Source organism: Priapulus caudatus, unplaced genomic scaffold, assembly GCF_000485595.1.
Source record: "Priapulus caudatus unplaced genomic scaffold, Priapulus_caudatus-5.0.1 Scaffold11, whole genome shotgun sequence".
Taxonomy (NCBI): Eukaryota; Metazoa; Priapulida; class Priapulimorpha; order Priapulimorphida; family Priapulidae; genus Priapulus; species Priapulus caudatus.
In genome coordinates, this window is record NW_014577072.1 from 1,092,161 (window position 1) to 1,109,319 (window position 17,159).

The 17,159-nt window shown below is 44.9% G+C and overlaps 1 protein-coding gene across 4 annotated transcripts in view; it reads left to right on the forward strand.

Moving 5' to 3' along the window:
- LOC106807453 overlaps positions 1-17,159 on the forward strand; it is a 49,748-nt gene that overhangs the window by 24,566 nt on the left and 8,023 nt on the right. For all 4 annotated transcript variants that reach the window (XM_014809798.1, XM_014809793.1, XM_014809784.1 and 1 more), the window contains exons 3-19: positions 827-956; positions 9,320-9,534; positions 9,884-9,987; positions 10,384-10,453; positions 10,602-10,766; positions 11,163-11,264; positions 11,479-11,595; positions 11,889-12,016; positions 12,483-12,593; positions 12,909-13,208; positions 13,356-13,537; positions 13,887-14,165; positions 15,264-15,325; positions 15,558-15,668; positions 15,988-16,120; positions 16,388-16,617; positions 16,813-16,986. In XM_014809798.1, the coding sequence (XP_014665284.1) occupies positions 827-956; positions 9,320-9,534; positions 9,884-9,987; positions 10,384-10,453; positions 10,602-10,766; positions 11,163-11,264; positions 11,479-11,595; positions 11,889-12,016; positions 12,483-12,593; positions 12,909-13,208; positions 13,356-13,537; positions 13,887-14,165; positions 15,264-15,325; positions 15,558-15,668; positions 15,988-16,120; positions 16,388-16,617; positions 16,813-16,986 (2,613 nt within the window). The remainder of the gene's footprint in view (positions 1-826; positions 957-9,319; positions 9,535-9,883; positions 9,988-10,383; positions 10,454-10,601; positions 10,767-11,162; positions 11,265-11,478; positions 11,596-11,888; positions 12,017-12,482; positions 12,594-12,908; positions 13,209-13,355; positions 13,538-13,886; positions 14,166-15,263; positions 15,326-15,557; positions 15,669-15,987; positions 16,121-16,387; positions 16,618-16,812; positions 16,987-17,159) is intronic.

Genomic DNA, 17,159 nt, shown 5'->3' on the forward strand with positions numbered 1-17,159 from the left:
TGTGTGTGTGTGTGTGTGTGTGTGCGCGCGCGCGCGCGTGTGTGTGTATGTGTGTGTTTCCGGGCGGGCGTGCGTGCGTGCGTGTGTGCGTGCGCGCGAGCGCTTGTGTGTATGTGTATAGAAAGATGGGGTGCGAGAGCGAGTGAGAGTACTGTATAAACATAACATATAGTATAGTTACGTCATTGCCGCATATACTGTTATCAGGTGAACCTATTGTATTATATTTGATACAATATCTGGGGCGCCTGTCACAAACGGTTTTGTAGGCGAGAGAGAGGTGGCTGTGATAATTACTATAATCATGCGCGGGTCGCTAATGATATACAATCAGGTGAGCGGCTGTTGATGCGGCGGATGATGACAGTGTTAAATGTAGTATGAGTCAATAAAGACGGTCGGTCTAACGCGGTCAATGGATTTGTTATCGTTCGGGCGACTGTTAGATTCGGAAATACTCGTTACGTATTGTAGTGGTGGCTATATATTGTCCTATATAAGTTACTATATAAGTACTATATATAAGTTACTATATATTATACTATATATAAGTTAGTATAAGTTCCTACATAAGCTATCCATAGATATTTTTACTCGTGGCTAATTATATAAATGTCAATAATAGGAAGACAATATATCCGGCGTAACTTCAACACTGTTTTATAACGCCTTCCTGGATTTGTGAAATACGACTAGATATATCGCGTGTAGCTAGGCTTCTACTTTGTGAAACACATAAAATAACGAGCCGTGGTTATTGCTAATAATAGCAGCTAGGTTTCTGTATGAAGATTGGCGGTGACGTCCCGTGTACGATCTATTGCAGGGCTTATAGAGAAGGCAACCTTCGATGTGCATCTACAGAACTCAGTGAGCAGCAGGACGTCGGCGCGGGCCAAGAAAGAGTCGGTGTCGGCGCTGGTCTCTATCGAAGCGACAAAATTGCTAGCAGAGCGGTACAGTAATATTTTCCATTCGATATAGTTTGCTTCGATTCACCTCCGAATTTCATCTACGCGTGACTCACTTGTTCCTCCTGTCGACCCTCTCACTTTCCGTTCCCTCTGCGTTCGGCCTGAGATTAGCTCAGATTTAGCGCCCTACTAGTCGAGGGGGCGCGTCAATCGCCACGCTTCACTGAGCGCCGTCTACATTCCTATTCCGTGGCTACGTGCTGGTGACTATTTCACTGTAGTTTACGACGGCGGTCGGATCTGTCATCGTCATTTTATACGGGTTTTTAGGCGGGAATTTTTAATAATATGGCACGACGTTATCGATAACAAAACACGTAATGCTGTCCGGTTAATATTGTAACTATAGGCCAGACGTAGCAGCTAATTTGTATCGCGTGCCAGGTAATAATTATAATTGTAATCGTCGACCTCCTAGTATAGCAAGTAACTTCATATGCGTCGCGGTGATGGCTCACGTTTCAACATCAAAACGGGTTTAAAGTAAAATTACACCGACTCGATGAAAGGCGATGTGTGTAGTAATACAGCAGTGAGTGCTTAATGTGGTATCACGCACCGGCCATCCATTGTTGTCATTGTTGAGTGAGTATGCGGAGGAAAAAGTAGTGCCGATTACAACACGATGGCTTAGAACAACCTCATACTGTTTCATAAACTATGGCCGTATGTAGTAGCGTCATCGCACGTAACATTTATGGACGTCCTGTGTACGTGCGTGTGCGTGGTCGTGTACGGACGCGTTCGCGTGCGCGCGTGCGCGTGTGCGTGCGTACGCGTGTAAGTAATGGCAGAGGAGCATGATAAGTCGATTATAACAAATATTCATCAATTACAATGTGATTTTTGTGATAGCGTTTTAAGGTATTCTATTTCCATACGCCATTTAAGTAAGGAATTCGTAGAGCATTCGCACTGTATACAGGATATATACGGTAAGGCCAGTTGTACCGTAAGCAGTCAACTTAGTGGAACACAAAGGCGTTCATTGCTCTTTGCTCTGGCACTGTACACACACGAACGATCATAAATCCACTGATCTGCGACTATGTAGCTTTTCAACGTTTTTCTTTAGCGTTTTAGAAAACAAACAGAACAAAGACTCATATAGAGCGTTGTTGCACGATGGAGATCAGAGGACATGCCCCGCCTTGGATAGAGAAGTGATTTTGTAGAGAATACAATATTAAGTTTATTGGTTGAGTTAACTATTGTTTTCCGTTAACTTATCATGCCTCATCGCCATATTTGCCTCTGATACGTATCCATCGTGGGAGTATTGGAACAGCAGATATTTGGTTCTATCTCTGGTTTCTGATTATTGATTGACTCTTGCTCTGATTGCTCACTCACTGCCTTAAGCGACATGACTCATCGGATGGGAGCAGGAGGTTAGCAGTAAATTATTGTTGCACCATGACATTAAGTAACACGTAGGTAAGATCAAGAGTAGATAATAGGAGATTCTCCTATTATCTACACTTGGTAAGATGTTAGGGAGCACCCCTTTAATTCAATTCAACGATTTAGATCCGGAAAATTCCTGAATGATTTTATCTTCGCTTTGCGGATTTGAACATGCAGCCTACGCGTCAGATTGGATGGCACCACTATCCAACCATAAACACACCTCGGCTGATTCCGCACCTAGCCACCTACATTCATACAATTGTACTGATAGACATACTAGTATAATAATTCTATGACTACGTCTTACGTAATCAACGTAACGAAATAAAGCAGAGAAGCGGATTCGTCCGAGGTTTGCCGAAGGACCATGCGGGTGGGGGAAAACATCAAACGGTAACATTACGAGAAACAAATCTGTCGACAAGAATAATTACAGTTGATCATCGGCATTTTGTCGCGTGTAGCACGAGTCTGTGAGCCGCCACGAGTGTGTGCCGATCTCTCCGTAACCGCGTTAACCTATTTTCTCTTCTAATGAGTCAGAGAGAGAGAGAGAGACAGAGAGAGACAGACAGAGAGAGAGAGAGACAGACAGAGAGAGAGAGAGAGAGAGAGAGAAAGAGAGAGAGAGCGCGCGCAATAGCAAGAGCGAGCAAGAAAGAGCGAGTAAGAGCGGGAAAGAAAAAGAGAGAGCGTGTGCGAGAGAGGGCGAGAGAGAGAAAACGAGTCTATCTAGTCTATCGAGACAGATCGGGAGAAGTATGAAACGTTGAGAAACTGTGCAAAATAGCACTCATGTTTGGGAAGAGCAGCAATTTCACAAGAATGCGCTAAAAGAGCTGGATGGCTTAAAGGCGGCCAAGAGAAACTCAAGAACACTAACAAAAAAACTCGAGACTGCGACAACATTACTAGGGCGCGTCGTTGTTTATTGGCATGTGTATTTGCGCGTGCGAATTTGTAGTAGGCCTATACATGTGTGTGGATAGGTAGGACACCGGCACGTGTGGGTGTGGATGGGAGAATGGGGGCCGAAAGCGGTACAGCTGAGGAGGCTCTGCATTTCTGTAGCAACCTTCGACAATGTCCGGAGGCAAGGCCACAAAAGATGGAAAAAAAGATTTTCTTCATAAAGCTTGATTTTATTTGTCTCGTGTAATCAGCTCTTAGTGCCGTGTTATTAAGTAATTATTCTGTAGGGCACTTTGCCACCTCTCAGGGAAACATGTCGACAGTATCTGTACGACAAAATGTTAAGCTTAGATTAGCTTAGATTAGCTTCTAAGTGCCATATTGTTATTGTAAATCCGACCACACTACGCGTGAAACTGTAACCTGATAAGAGGTGCTTCAAAATCTCTTGATATAAATATTCCGGTAGTGGTTCTATTGTCGTCTGTCTGTAATTGAGTACTTTAGTATCGTGGGTAACACCAGCGATCTGCTGTCGTTACCCACCGTCCCCTTCTTATACATATACGTTCAAGAAGTGATATATCAGATAATCCTGGTAACTAACAATACACTTTCAACAATACAGTGTGTATTGTTGAACACCTTCTAACAATACACTGTGTATTGTAGTAGGTAGCCTAACAACTCGTGTATTTAAATTCAATTTCATTTTCATATAATTCAATAAAATCAGATCAAATAATTTCAATAAAATTCATTAAATAAATGGTCAATTCAAGTTTACAATCAAAAGTTAAACTAATTAAAAAAAAGGAAAAGAAGAAAGATGATTGTTAGAAAGTGTTCAGCATAAACAGTGTATTGTTGTAAGCTCATAGGGTACCTACTGACATAACAGTGTATTGTGTTGAAAGCTCAATAGGTACCTATACAATTACACAGTGTTTGTTTAAAAAGTGTTCACAGATACACAGTGTATTGCAATGCTAAACATGCAACACAGCTGTGTATTGTTAGTTAGCAGGATATATCCTGGATATAGTATAGTATATATGTATATATGTATATATATTAATATTATATATATATATATATATATATATATATGTATATGTATATGTATATGCATATGTATATATATATATATGTATATATTTATACATTTATATATGTATATGTATATGTATTACGCGTGAGTATTACAATTATAATATTAGCCTTAGTCATCATCACCACGGCATGCAAAGAATCACCTCTTAGCATTATCTGCATAATAATGAGAGATTCGGTCAATAAATGAGCGACCTTTCTGATCCGGTACTTTTCATATGTTATCTCAGGTTTGCGAGACGGCAAGGTGCACAATTACCGTAAAAAACTCGATCACCTTGGATTTTTGTAAACGCTATACGATGCTAAAGGGGTGATTATATGCACTCATGCATCAGGGATTACATAAAACCACTGATAATTTGATAGTACCCCCAGTCTAAATACCAATGCATTAAAACGTAAACAGGTTATGGGGTGTTTAAAAACGCGTTTATACGGTCTTCACACTAGGGAAGGGTCGCCGCCCAATTTCTTCTAAAATCGCGATGATTCATAAATTCGTTACATAATAATTTAAGGACATACGTATTATAAGTTTAATTTAAAAATCAAAAGTTAATCCAGAAATAATGATGCAGCGAAAATAGCATGCATTATTGCTAATGTATACATTATATTTCTTGTGTTGATTTTCACAAGTCTGTTGGTGGGCGTGCATACCATAATGAACCCAAATGTTTTCGTATAGATTATTAATACGGTTGATTATTATACATAAGAAATGGTCATATTATATATGATCTTGAAATATTATGTGTATATGCTTAGTACGAATGGTATAACATTTAACAATAATTGCTGAAAGTTTCATGAAGGTTCGTTCACGAGCGAGAATCTTTGCCATCATTATTCCTCGTGTCGATCATTCTTCGTCATTCGGCTGTTCATTATAAACGAGTCATCGCCTAAACATTGCTCTCCAACCAGCACTATTGATCTTTAACCTCGGTTTAAGACGCTTCTTGTCCGTAAAGTGGAAGTCTACTGTCGATCGTTTCTCATATCTGTCTTGTGACGCAAAGAAACCGTTTAAAGTTTAACCTTGGTGGGTAGAGCTGGTAGCCGTAGTGCAAACAGCAAGTGTAGCCACAACGATTATAGGCGCATAGCGCGTGCCCCGTATGTGTATACAGCTAGTCTTTATGAACGACACTTGCCCTCGTTGGTTTGCGTAACCTCTCTGCAATTCAAAGTAAAAAAGAGCGGAGTTGATAGCGATCCATGCGAACTAACAGGAGTTGCTCGATCAGCACAATTCCTCCGTTAATTGGCAGTTTATAGCCGATGCTAGCTATAGTTACACTTAGGTGAGACGTATACTCGCGTCACTATGTGCTTACGCTTGCAATTTATTATAGTCATAACCAATGAGCATCTAAACTATATCCTATATGTATTTCATATATGTTACTGTCATATGCGTTATTTAGGAAGGATTTAAATGATCAATCATGCTCCGTGACTGTTTGAACTACATAACAGTATATGCCCCAAACTTTTCCCCGTGGCCAATAACGGACAGTTTCACCCACTTTATGTTCGGCTGATATAATGTTTGAGTTTCGGTTCGAGGCCACGTGTCATGCTGCTCGTATGTATATAGTACGTACGGACGGTGTACTATTTGTCTCTGTCATCTCTCGCGAGCTACCCAGGCACTATAACCATGCTCGTGCAGACAAATAGGGATAATTAACGAAGAAGATAGCATATCAGCTGAAGAATTTGGTCTCGTGGTAATAATTAACTAGTGCCTTAAATTTGTACTGAAAGTAAATCTTATTTGTAGTGTGCTGACCTACTGATACATATGCTAACTTGTGTGTCACGGTGCGGTGAGCGTGCGTGAGTGTTTAAACATCATTTGGAGTACAAAAAGATGTCTTTAAATTTTCACTATGCGAAAGTTCACAAAATACTTGTACGATTCTTAAGCCTCGGTGTGCTGACCTAATTCTCATCTGTACGTATACACAGGGCTAATGGTGACCCTCTGAAAGCAGTGCGCGTGGAACTAAAATTGACAGAAAATGTGTACGTCTTCCCCTGACCAATGTTTAAAATATGGGCATAGCTGCAGGGTATAAACCCACAATCAGCTATTGCCAGTAATTACTTAATTTTTCCTACCCCGTATCACAACATGCGCGTCATCGCCACAGTAAAGATAGCTCGTCTCGATAGACACAATGAAGAGCTAATAATTCATTATTATGCATTATTATACGCATATATATGTATATATATATTATATTATATTATATTATATTATATTATATTATATTATATTATATTATCATTATACTTAGGTATTATATTATATTATATATAACCACATTATTATGCATTAAACATGTATTATTAGCTCTTGATACAATGTCCAAAGTTCTGCCTGAGTGCACCTCTTGCACTAGCTGCGCAATGTCTTGGTTGTCTGCATAATATAAAGATCAATGCCATATATATATATTGCACGAAAACTAGTTTCGGCCGTCGTGTTGATCATGCATGCATCCACCGGCATCTGTGAGCAGCATACAGATGTGTTGTCTAGAGATGTGTAGTGAATCGTGCTTATAAGGCGCAGGGATGACCTTGGTACGCCTCCTGCTACGTGCCGATGGCTGCCCGCATCTGGGCTACTCCCATGCAAAACGAATAGCTACACAAATCTATTACAACACGACGCATTTATTAAAACGAGAAAGAGAAAGAGAGCGTGTGTGTTGGGGCGTGCGTGCGTGCGTGCGTGCGTGCGTGCGTGCGTGTGTGCGTGAGTGAGTGCGCACGTGCGTGTGGGAGGGCGTGCTCGACCATTGTGCTGCTACTTGGTGGTCGTTTACCTTGACCATTTGAGACCCAACGTGACTAAACCATCTGCGCTAAGACGGCTTTCGGGCGAGACTGCTGCTATTTGGAATTTCATCCGGCAGGTAAAAAGCCCGGGTTAGAGAAGTGTACTTTCCATTTAATCTTGCCGCCATGAAGATCTCCGCCTGTCAGACTGATTCCAGATAGCAGCAGTCTCGCTCGCAAGCCGTCTTAGCGCAGATGGCGAGTCGCGATTAACGCGCTTAATTCTTACTAACCAGAGTACTATAAAATTGAAAAGAACGAATTTCTCGCGTGTATAAATTACGTCAGGTGCCACGCATTGCTGAGTTTTAAGTATTTTCGCGACGAGTAGTAACAGCATTAAATACACATGTATCACACGCACGATGCACAATTCATGAAACGCAATGTCGTGTATGCATGAAAAGGGTGCCGCCAGTCAAGCTTAGCCGACAGTACAAATAATTACAATTCGCAGCACTTTCAGCTGAAAACGTAATAGAATCGAGACAAATAACCGGGTTTTAAACCTCGGTCGGTTGCGTTACAATAGTCATCGTCAACCTCATCGGATGCCGGAGATCAGGTGGCTGCATGCGGTTACAATATTGATCGGAGCTCCCTCTCCTCACCGGTCGCACATGCACAAGGCTATCAGCATGAAAGCGCGTCTACCGTGCAGTTCCCATAATTTTATGACCAATTCATGCGAGTGAACTACTATCAAGAGCTAATAATAGCTAGCTATTAGATATTATTAGCTTAGATAGCTTAGATATTATTAGCTCTTGCTACTATCTACTATCTACTTATCGAATTGCGACTAGACCTTACTGACGGCGTATGATGGGATTGTTACGCGCCTGTGCTTTGTGTCTGTGGTAGATGTCTACCCGCAGCTCGTCGCTGTGGGCTGTGGTAAACGATGCATCTAGGGATTCTAGGAGGACATTGCATTCGTACTCCAGCAACGCTCATAGGTTCTATGTCCTCCAGGGTACTGCCGGAACGTACCCTGGGTACGGTCCGGTATACCGGAACGTACCCTGGTAACTATTTGATATGGTTAGGGTTAGGGTTAGGGTTAGGGTTAGAGTTAGGGTTAGGGTTAGGGTTAGGGAGTAGGCGTAAGCGACTCCCTAGACTCGTTAGTGGAGTAGGCGAGGTACGGTCCGGCATATTAGATAGTACCAGGGTACGTTCCGGCAGTACCCTGGGGGACATAGACCCTCTCAGCTCCAGCAACTCTAAGCATATGTGAGATGCAATGATATAAAATCGTAGTTTTCTGTCACGAGGTCATATTATATGGAAACACGACAGCAGACAAAAAATCCCACAGACCCTCCGAATGGTGATAGGTTTCTCTTTTGAAATATTTCGGGGATTCTGGTTCGATTCTACTGACGTAGCGGCTATACGTATCGATATTGGAGAATCGTATTCGAGTACCCTACTTCCACGCATATTTACGCCTACTTCACTGTGTACATAGCGTAGTAAAGTCTTATATATACATATAAGTAGTATAGTCTTTATCACCCTATATGGATATGATATAGGGTTATCTAACCCTAACCCTAACCCTTCATCCCCTTCTTTATCATTTTCCGCTCCTATGTCCTCTCGCGGCTTTACTACGTAGTACGTTACACCCGGTTACCATATACGTTAACTTCACCTTTACTGTCTGGTATAGGGTTGCTCATAGTCCGGGTTTCCTCTGACCAATGCCCACACCGACGATTTGTGGTGAATTTGGTGTGGGTTTTGGTTAAACACACGCCAAATCAACCAAAAATCGTCGGTGTGGGCATTGGTTAGAGGAAACTCGGACTAGGGTGTTCATTGCTAATATATTGAATACATTCATCACTAATTCTGCTCTACATCAATGAATTCCGCGCAATCGTTGCGCATGTTTAGACCCCGGCCATTTACAGCTATATAACAAGCCGACATGTGTAAAAAAGAATGCTCAACCCACGTGTCCAAATTGGTGGATGTTATTGAACAACATATATAGCGCATATATATATTATTTTTTTAATCCATTACGTGTCTGCTTACAGATTGGGACTTGACGTCAACGACGTTGCGAACCTGCAGCTGTTGAATCTGACGAACACGCTGCTGCACGACGTGTGTCCGTACACGGCCATCATCCCGCCGTGCGTGCCTGAGAGATACCGCACCGCCGACGGCTACTGTAACAACGCGGTCAACCCGCGATGGGGAAGTTCGCACGTCAACCTGCGCAGGATGGCGCCACCGGCGTACGAAGACAGTAAGTGCACGCACGAATCGTAAATCGCGGGAAGATGAAGGGGGTCGGGGAAGAGAGAACTTGCGGGAGCCAAAGAATGAGTATCCCGTGCTCTCACGAACATAATTACAAGAAGAAGCCCAAAATGACGGACCGCCACAAACTCTGATATACAGTCGCGAAAACTAAACTATAACAGCGTGCTATGAACATTTTTTACGACGATTTCGTAACGAAATTATTCTCACTCCAGGGGTACAGCGATCCTTCACAATGGGGGGCCCTACGCTGCTCGCTGCCAGCTGAAGTCTCTTGCTCTGGCTTGCAGGTGTATTTGTGCCGTAATGTCCGTGCCCTACCTTCATTTCAGACGTCGACTTTATGCGTACGAGAAGCGTGGACGGCTCCCTGCTACCTTCGCCACGGGTTGTCAGTCTTGGAATGCACCCCACGGACAGCGATCTTCACGGCAAGGTGAATACACCTATAGCATCCCAAACGTTCCCGCCACTAAAATACCAGTAACGTCCATACATATATGACTCGTCGCCTGCTTTGTCGTTTGGAGGGAGATCATTCGGATTTTTCGGAACTTTTGGCGCTCCAAAAACACCGGTGTTAGCTTCAAAAAGCGGTCTCAATATTAATAGTAATAACAGTGATATATGTTTAGTATAAGTATCGGTATTAGGGCATTGGACCAAAATTAGTTTATCGTTTTGCTTCATAATCAGTCGTATAGCCACGTCGGGCCAATGTGTTCGCTATCATAGGAGTGTCCGTTTCCCATATAGTAGCCGGTGCATGACGTCTTTTGTTATAGAACATGTGCTGTTGTGAATGCCGTGTCATGTCTCATGCATTCTGCAGGTATCGGTGATGGTAATGCAGTGGGGTCAGTTTCTGGATCACGACATCACGCACACTCCAATCATGACAGGTAACAATTAAGGGAGAAGCATGTTGTTGTCAGATCTGATCACGTAGAGACTTTGACATCCGATACACGTCAGAATGGTAACCGGTATTTTATATATTTGTAATGACCTAGCTCCATGCAGATGCTAATGTGTTATGCATGTCTGCAGATTCTAACAGCCAGGCTATAGACTGCTGCCAGGAGGATTCCGCTCTTTATACGGGCTGTCAGCCGATAGTAGCGCCACCAGATGATCCCTTCTACTCGGAGCACCGGGATTTCTGCATTAATTTCGCACGATCAACACCGGCGCCCCGATTCGGGTGTGCCTTAGGTATGCATACCGCCAGATAAAAATTGACAGTTGGCTGCACGGCCAGCAAAGAACGAAGTCGATGCATGGAGAGCCTATCGGCTTTAATGTTACCCGAGTAAACCGGCCTCTTATGGACCTTTTTACCAGTGGTTTTCGGGGACACACTACTCACGCGGATAAAAAATATTTAGCTACGTATATGTGAATAAAAAAGCCGTATTTATAATTGAGTAATGCGTGTACTGATCGAGAAGGTAAACGGTAATTTCTAGTGTGCGCGAAATGAGTATTCACCGAGAAACTTTCCACGGTCCATAAGTCCATGACGGCTAGGCGGAACAGCATTCTAAGCAAGCCGGATTAACGCGGCAGGGGGAACAGCTCAGTTATATTCTTGTTGTTCCTCGTTACCAGGTCACCGAGAGCAAATGAACATTCTTACATCCTTCATTGATGGCTCACAGGTGTACGGTAACACGCAATCGACAGCCGACACCCTTAGAGAAGGAGAAGGAGGTGAGTTGGCTATAGGCGTTGGTCGCTATTTCATCTTACCAGATGGGGTTACGCAAGGTTGGCCACTCGCAGATCACGTATTGTGTTTTCCGTTATTGCGAAATTGTGTAAGCTTTGCGCAATCGCTTGTTTCCGTGAGCGTTTTTGAACGCGCGGTGTTGACATCAGTGTTTATTGATCATTGGATTAACGATTTACATTTCATGATACGCAGGTAGATTAAAGGGAAAGCCGCATCCTGCTGGCAGCCATTACAAGCACCTACTCCCATCAAATAAGGACAACGCCGACTGCAAGCGTATCTCTAAGAGCGACAAGTGTTTCCTAGCTGGTAAGCACTTGTCATACATACCGTGTACTTTATATACATCATGCACGTAGACGTACGCACGCACGCACGTACGCACGCACACACACACACGCGCGCGCGCACGCACGCACGCACGCACACTCACTCACTCACGTACATTATAAAGACGTGTGAGTATGTGGGCACCTGCGTGGGTGCGTGCCACTGAGTGCGAGTGCGTGTGCGTGTGCGTAGCGATGAGACACCTACAACTGTCTACATTTCATCGACATAATACGTACAGGGGTACCTAACCTGCGGTTCTCTACCGGTAGGTGACGACCGAGTAAACGAACATGTCGGACTCATGTCTATGCACACCGTCTGGATGCGAGAGCACAACCGCATCGTTGCCGAGCTGGAACGCCTTAATCCACACTGGGACGACGAGCTGCTCTATCAGGTATGTACGGATACCGTATAGGTTACTTATAGTAGGGAAACCTGTAATTTACATAAACGACTTCATAGCATATCTATATGGTAGTATAATTTAGCAAGTATACATACAGCAATTTACTATTACTTGTATAGAGAGAAGGGGAAGGGGGGATAGGGAGATGGGGAAAATGAAAAATATGCGGTTACTGATTATGATTATTTTTGAATCACACAAAGAGGTGTTATAGTGGCATGAAAACAGTTCACATGATCACATCGATGCGGCGATTGTTCAGTAGAGTAATCTATTCTAAATGTCGCATGTAAACTCTAATGCAATAGAATCGAAGGAAATTGTTTACCTAAAAGACTGCCTAATACACACCAAAGCCAGTTTGTGGTTCACATAATCAGAAGTTACAAAAACCAGCGCGCATGCAGCTGTCATAGTGACATTATGCCATTTTCTGATGCTTATCGTGGCACAGGAAGCAAGAAAGATCGTAGGAGCGGAACTTCAGCACATCACATTCAGTGAATGGCTTCCGATTGTACTCGGAAGAGAGGAGATGAGCCGTCACGCCGAGGATCTATCACTGGTACGTTTTCACTAAAGCTATACGTGACGTTGCAGTATATCTACAGACGGCACTCGTGTCTTTGTCGAGCGACACTGTTTGTCTAAAAGAACCCATGAGACCTTGAGATCACGCGTGAACACCCTTCACTTTTTCTATTTATTTTTCTTAATAGCAGGATGAACAATTATGAAATCGATCGAGTCCTAACATTTGTCAACTGACTATAACTCGAGCATTAATAAATTACATATGTAGTGCTTAGTTTAGCGTTAATATTTCCCTGTGTCACGTCCACGATGACGAATGACTGAGGTTTACTTTCTTCTCGTGCAGGCGAAAGATGGCTATTACGATGGCTACGATATTAACAGAGACCCAGGAATCTACAACGAGTTCGCGACGGCTGCGTTCCGCTTCGGCCACACCCTCATTCCCAGCTTCCTCAACCGTGTGGATCCGCCACTGACGCACGCTGAACCGCTGTTAATGCGCAATGCCTTCTTCAGCCCTTCCACGATCTACCGAACGGACGCCACCGGTGGCATCGACGCCATCTTGAGAGGAATGTGCGCACAGAACGTGGAGAGGGCCGACATGAAGGTCACGACCGAAATCCGAGACCACTTGTTTCAGGTACTGGTCTCTTTCTCTCCGGAATGTGAGGCTGTGTAAATATTCGTCAATGTGTGTCTGCCTACTTGCTAGGACGGAGTAGTCGATCGGTGCTACGAGGGCTTTTCCGAACGATCATATCATCACCCGTAATGTAACACTTTTCAGGAACATGGTAAGAGGTACGGAATGGACCTGATTTCGCTTAACATCCAGAGAGGAAGAGACCACGGCCTTCCTGGCTACAACACTTACAGACATATGTGTGGTCTTCCTCTTGCTAAAAACTTTAACGACCTGAGGGATGTAATGGATGAAGAAAGCATCATAGGGTTTAAACGCATATATAGGTAAAAACCAATTATGTTATTTGATTTTTGCTGCTAAGTATGAAAACGCGTGACAACTTGGGAATTAACTTTGAAAGAGACAAAGGAACAAAGAGAAAAGGAGAGAGAGAGTGACAGAGAGAGAAAGAGAGAGAGAGAGAGAGAGGCGCACGGAGAGAGAGAAAGAGAGAGAGAGAGAGAGAAAGAGAGAGAGAGAGAGAAGAGAGAGAGAGAGAGAGAGAGAGAGAGAGAGAGAGAGAGAGCACGAAAGCGAGAACGAGAGGGAGGGGAGAGCGAGCGATCAAGATCGGATTAGAGAGATAGGAAACCACCAACCTTTTATTAACCCTGCGTTACCGTTGTCATGCAGCAACGTCGACGACATCGACTTCTTCACGGCCGGCCTCGCCGAGCGTAAGCTGAACGGCGCGCTGCTCGGCCCGACGTTCGCCTGCATCATCGGCCGACAGTTCACGGCCCTGCGACGCGGCGACCGTCTATGGTACGAGAACAACGACGCCGTCAGCCGCTTCTCTCCCGAGCAGCTGGCCGAGATCCGCCATGTGACGCTCTCGAGCGTGCTGTGCAACGTCGCCGACAACATCACCCGCGCTCAGCCACAGATCTTCCTCATGCCCGACATGTTCACGTAAGTCACATTAGCGGGCGCGCGCGGGGGGTAGGTTCACTGTAGACGCTCGCGCTGCGGTGTGGTGAAGGGAGTCCGGTGTTTTAACGCAATGCGAGAAAAGATGGCGGTAGGGCGATCTGGGGGTCGTCGTCAGAAACATCGTAAAGTTGATGCTAATGTTAATGCTAAGATAGCACTTAAGACTACTGTTAATACTAATTTTGTTTTTGACAACGGGCCCCAGATGTATGGGCTGTGGTATATGGGGTTAGTAGATATACTATACGTTTGTAGGTCGTTTTGGCGCGCGCGTTTGTGTGTGCGCGTGCATGCGTGCGTAGGTGCTTGTCGTTGTGTGCGCGTGCATGCGTCCGTGCGTGCTTGTCGTTGTGTGTGAGTGCATGCGTCCGTGCGTACGTGCTTGTCGTTGTGTGTGAGTGCATGCGTCCGTGCGTAAGTGCTTGTCGTTGCGTGCGCGTGCATCCGTACGTACGTGCTTGTCGTTGTGTGCGCGTGTATGCGGGCGTAGGTGCTTGTCGTTGTGTGCGCGTGAATGCGTGCGTAGGTGCTTGTCGTTGTGTGTGAGTGCATGCATGCGTGCGTACGTGCTTGTCGTTGTGTGCGCGTGCATGCGTGCGTGCGTACGTGCTTGTCGTTGTGTGCGCGTGCATGCGTGCGTACGTGCTTGTCGTTGTGCGTGAGTGCATGCGTGCGTGCGTAGGTGCTTGTCGTTGTGTGCGCGTGTATGCATGCGTGCGTACGTGGTTGTCGTTGTGTGTGAGTGCATGCGTCCGTGCCTGCTTGTCGTTGTGTGTGAGTACATACGTCCGTGCGTGCTTGTCGTTGTGTGCGCGTGCATGCGTGCGTGCGTAGGTGCTTGTCGTTGTGTGTGAGTGCATGCATGCGTGTGTACGTGCTTGTCGTTGTGTGTGAGTGCATGCGTGCGTGCGTACGTGCTTGTCGTTGTGTGCGCGTGCATGCGTCTGTGCGTGCTTGTCGTTGTGTGTGAGTGGATACGTCCGTGCGCGTATATGTTAATTGTGCGTGTATCTGTATGGTCGTGGTGTCTTTATTAGCAGGGTAGTTAGTTTAAACATGTTTTGTTTCATACTTCAGGAATGACTTTGTAGACTGTTCACATTTACCAATGGTGGATTTAAGCAAGTGGGAAGATACAGGTAAGATTTACGCAAATACAGCACTTACGCTCGGCATAAGGTGCGTGGGGTGACCACTGGCTTATAATCCATCCCCTTGTCATCCACCGTCTCTATGGCAACCATATTTGCGTCGACTTGCAGTCGTCATCGTTGCAACGGTAAAATGAAAAGCGATCATCACATTTCTCCTAAATATAATTTCCTGCTAGATTTGTTTACATTGTTGACATGCATGTTTTTGTCGGCGCAGAGTACAAGATGCCGATTAGGCTGCATAGCAGTCAGGTGGCGCAATCAGTGAAGGAAGCTCACAGCAACGTCCAGAACATCGTTCAGCTAGAGAAGCAAGCCTACGAACTCGGTAGGTCTGTCTGTGCGGCCTCATGTCACGGGTGGTAGACAGGTCGCCTGCAGCAGTTAAGATAGTTAACTTCTGCTCAACTACTCCATGCTTGCTTTTTCTGTGGCGATCTGATAGCGATGGCAAAAGTGACGGTGATAACAACCGATATGGTCATGTAGAAGACGATGATAGATAGATGAGGACGTCACGCCCTGGTGATTGCTGAGGGCAACAGAGTTTGTGGGCATATGCCTCCACCCTCTAACGATTGTAAAATTATATTCTAACCTCTGATTGCAATAGTTCAACATGATGACGGGAGTTCGTTCTGCTGTAGGGTTCGGAAGAGTACTGAGTCCACGCGACTCTCTCAGCAGGCATGCTTCGTTCATGAAGTCAACTCCATATATCCAGCTACTGAGTCAGGCCTCCAAAGTTCTCATCAACGCTACCGGCATTCTGGTGTCGCTGTAAGTGCGCTGACACGACGAAACTCGTTTCGCGTGCGTTTTAACGCGTGTGAACATTCCATTTCAATATTCATTTAGTTAATGTATTTAGTCCGTTAAAATGACACCGAAGCTGTATCGGACGCCTGGCTGGAATAACAGCAATACGACATTGACATTGACATTGACATTGACATTGATATTGACATTGACATTGACATTGACATTGACATTGACATTGACATTGACGTTTGGCGGAGTCGTTGCATCGCTCGTTATCTCCTGCAGGAATTCACTGACGCGTGCTGACGTACTCGATCGTCTGGCATCCGTCTCACTGCCGGACAATCTCATTCCTCCCGAGCCTGACGCGTGTGTCGCCTCAACACCGTTCATCGCCTGTGATATCACGAGCAAGTTTCGCACGATAAGCGCACGCTGCAACAACCTAGGCGATCCTGAAGCTGGAACCGCGCTCAGGCCGCTTACTCGTGTGCTGCCACCAGCATACGATGACGGTACGTGCTAGTGTACTATATATCGTGTCTCGAAATCAGAATCTAGCATACTGCGGCAAGCATGCGTATTTTCCCAATTGCTTTTTATTCATCGTAGAACTACCCGCTCCATACTTCATAGCCAAAATTTCAAGCCACAGATTCACTTTCACGTGCATTTACGCCTGAACTTATACAAGCCGTGTGTGTATGCAGGTATCAATGCTCCCCACGTTGCTGGCAACCAGGGCAGGCGTCTGCCAAGCGCCAGGTCCGTGAGCCTTCGCATTCATGAGGATATCAGCAAGTCACACCTCGCATACACACTCGCACTGATGCAGTGGGGACAGTTCGCAGATCACGACATCACGCACACGCCACTTTCTAGAGGTATGACTAGCATAGAGAAGGAGAATAGGTTATAGAGGAAGGAAGGGAACTTGGTAGTGAGAAGGAGACGCATCGTGTGAGATAAAAAGAGAAAGAGAGGCGAGAGAGAGATAGAGAGAAATAGAGCGCATGAGAGAAAGGAAGAGAGGACGATCGCGAGCAAGAGAAAAACA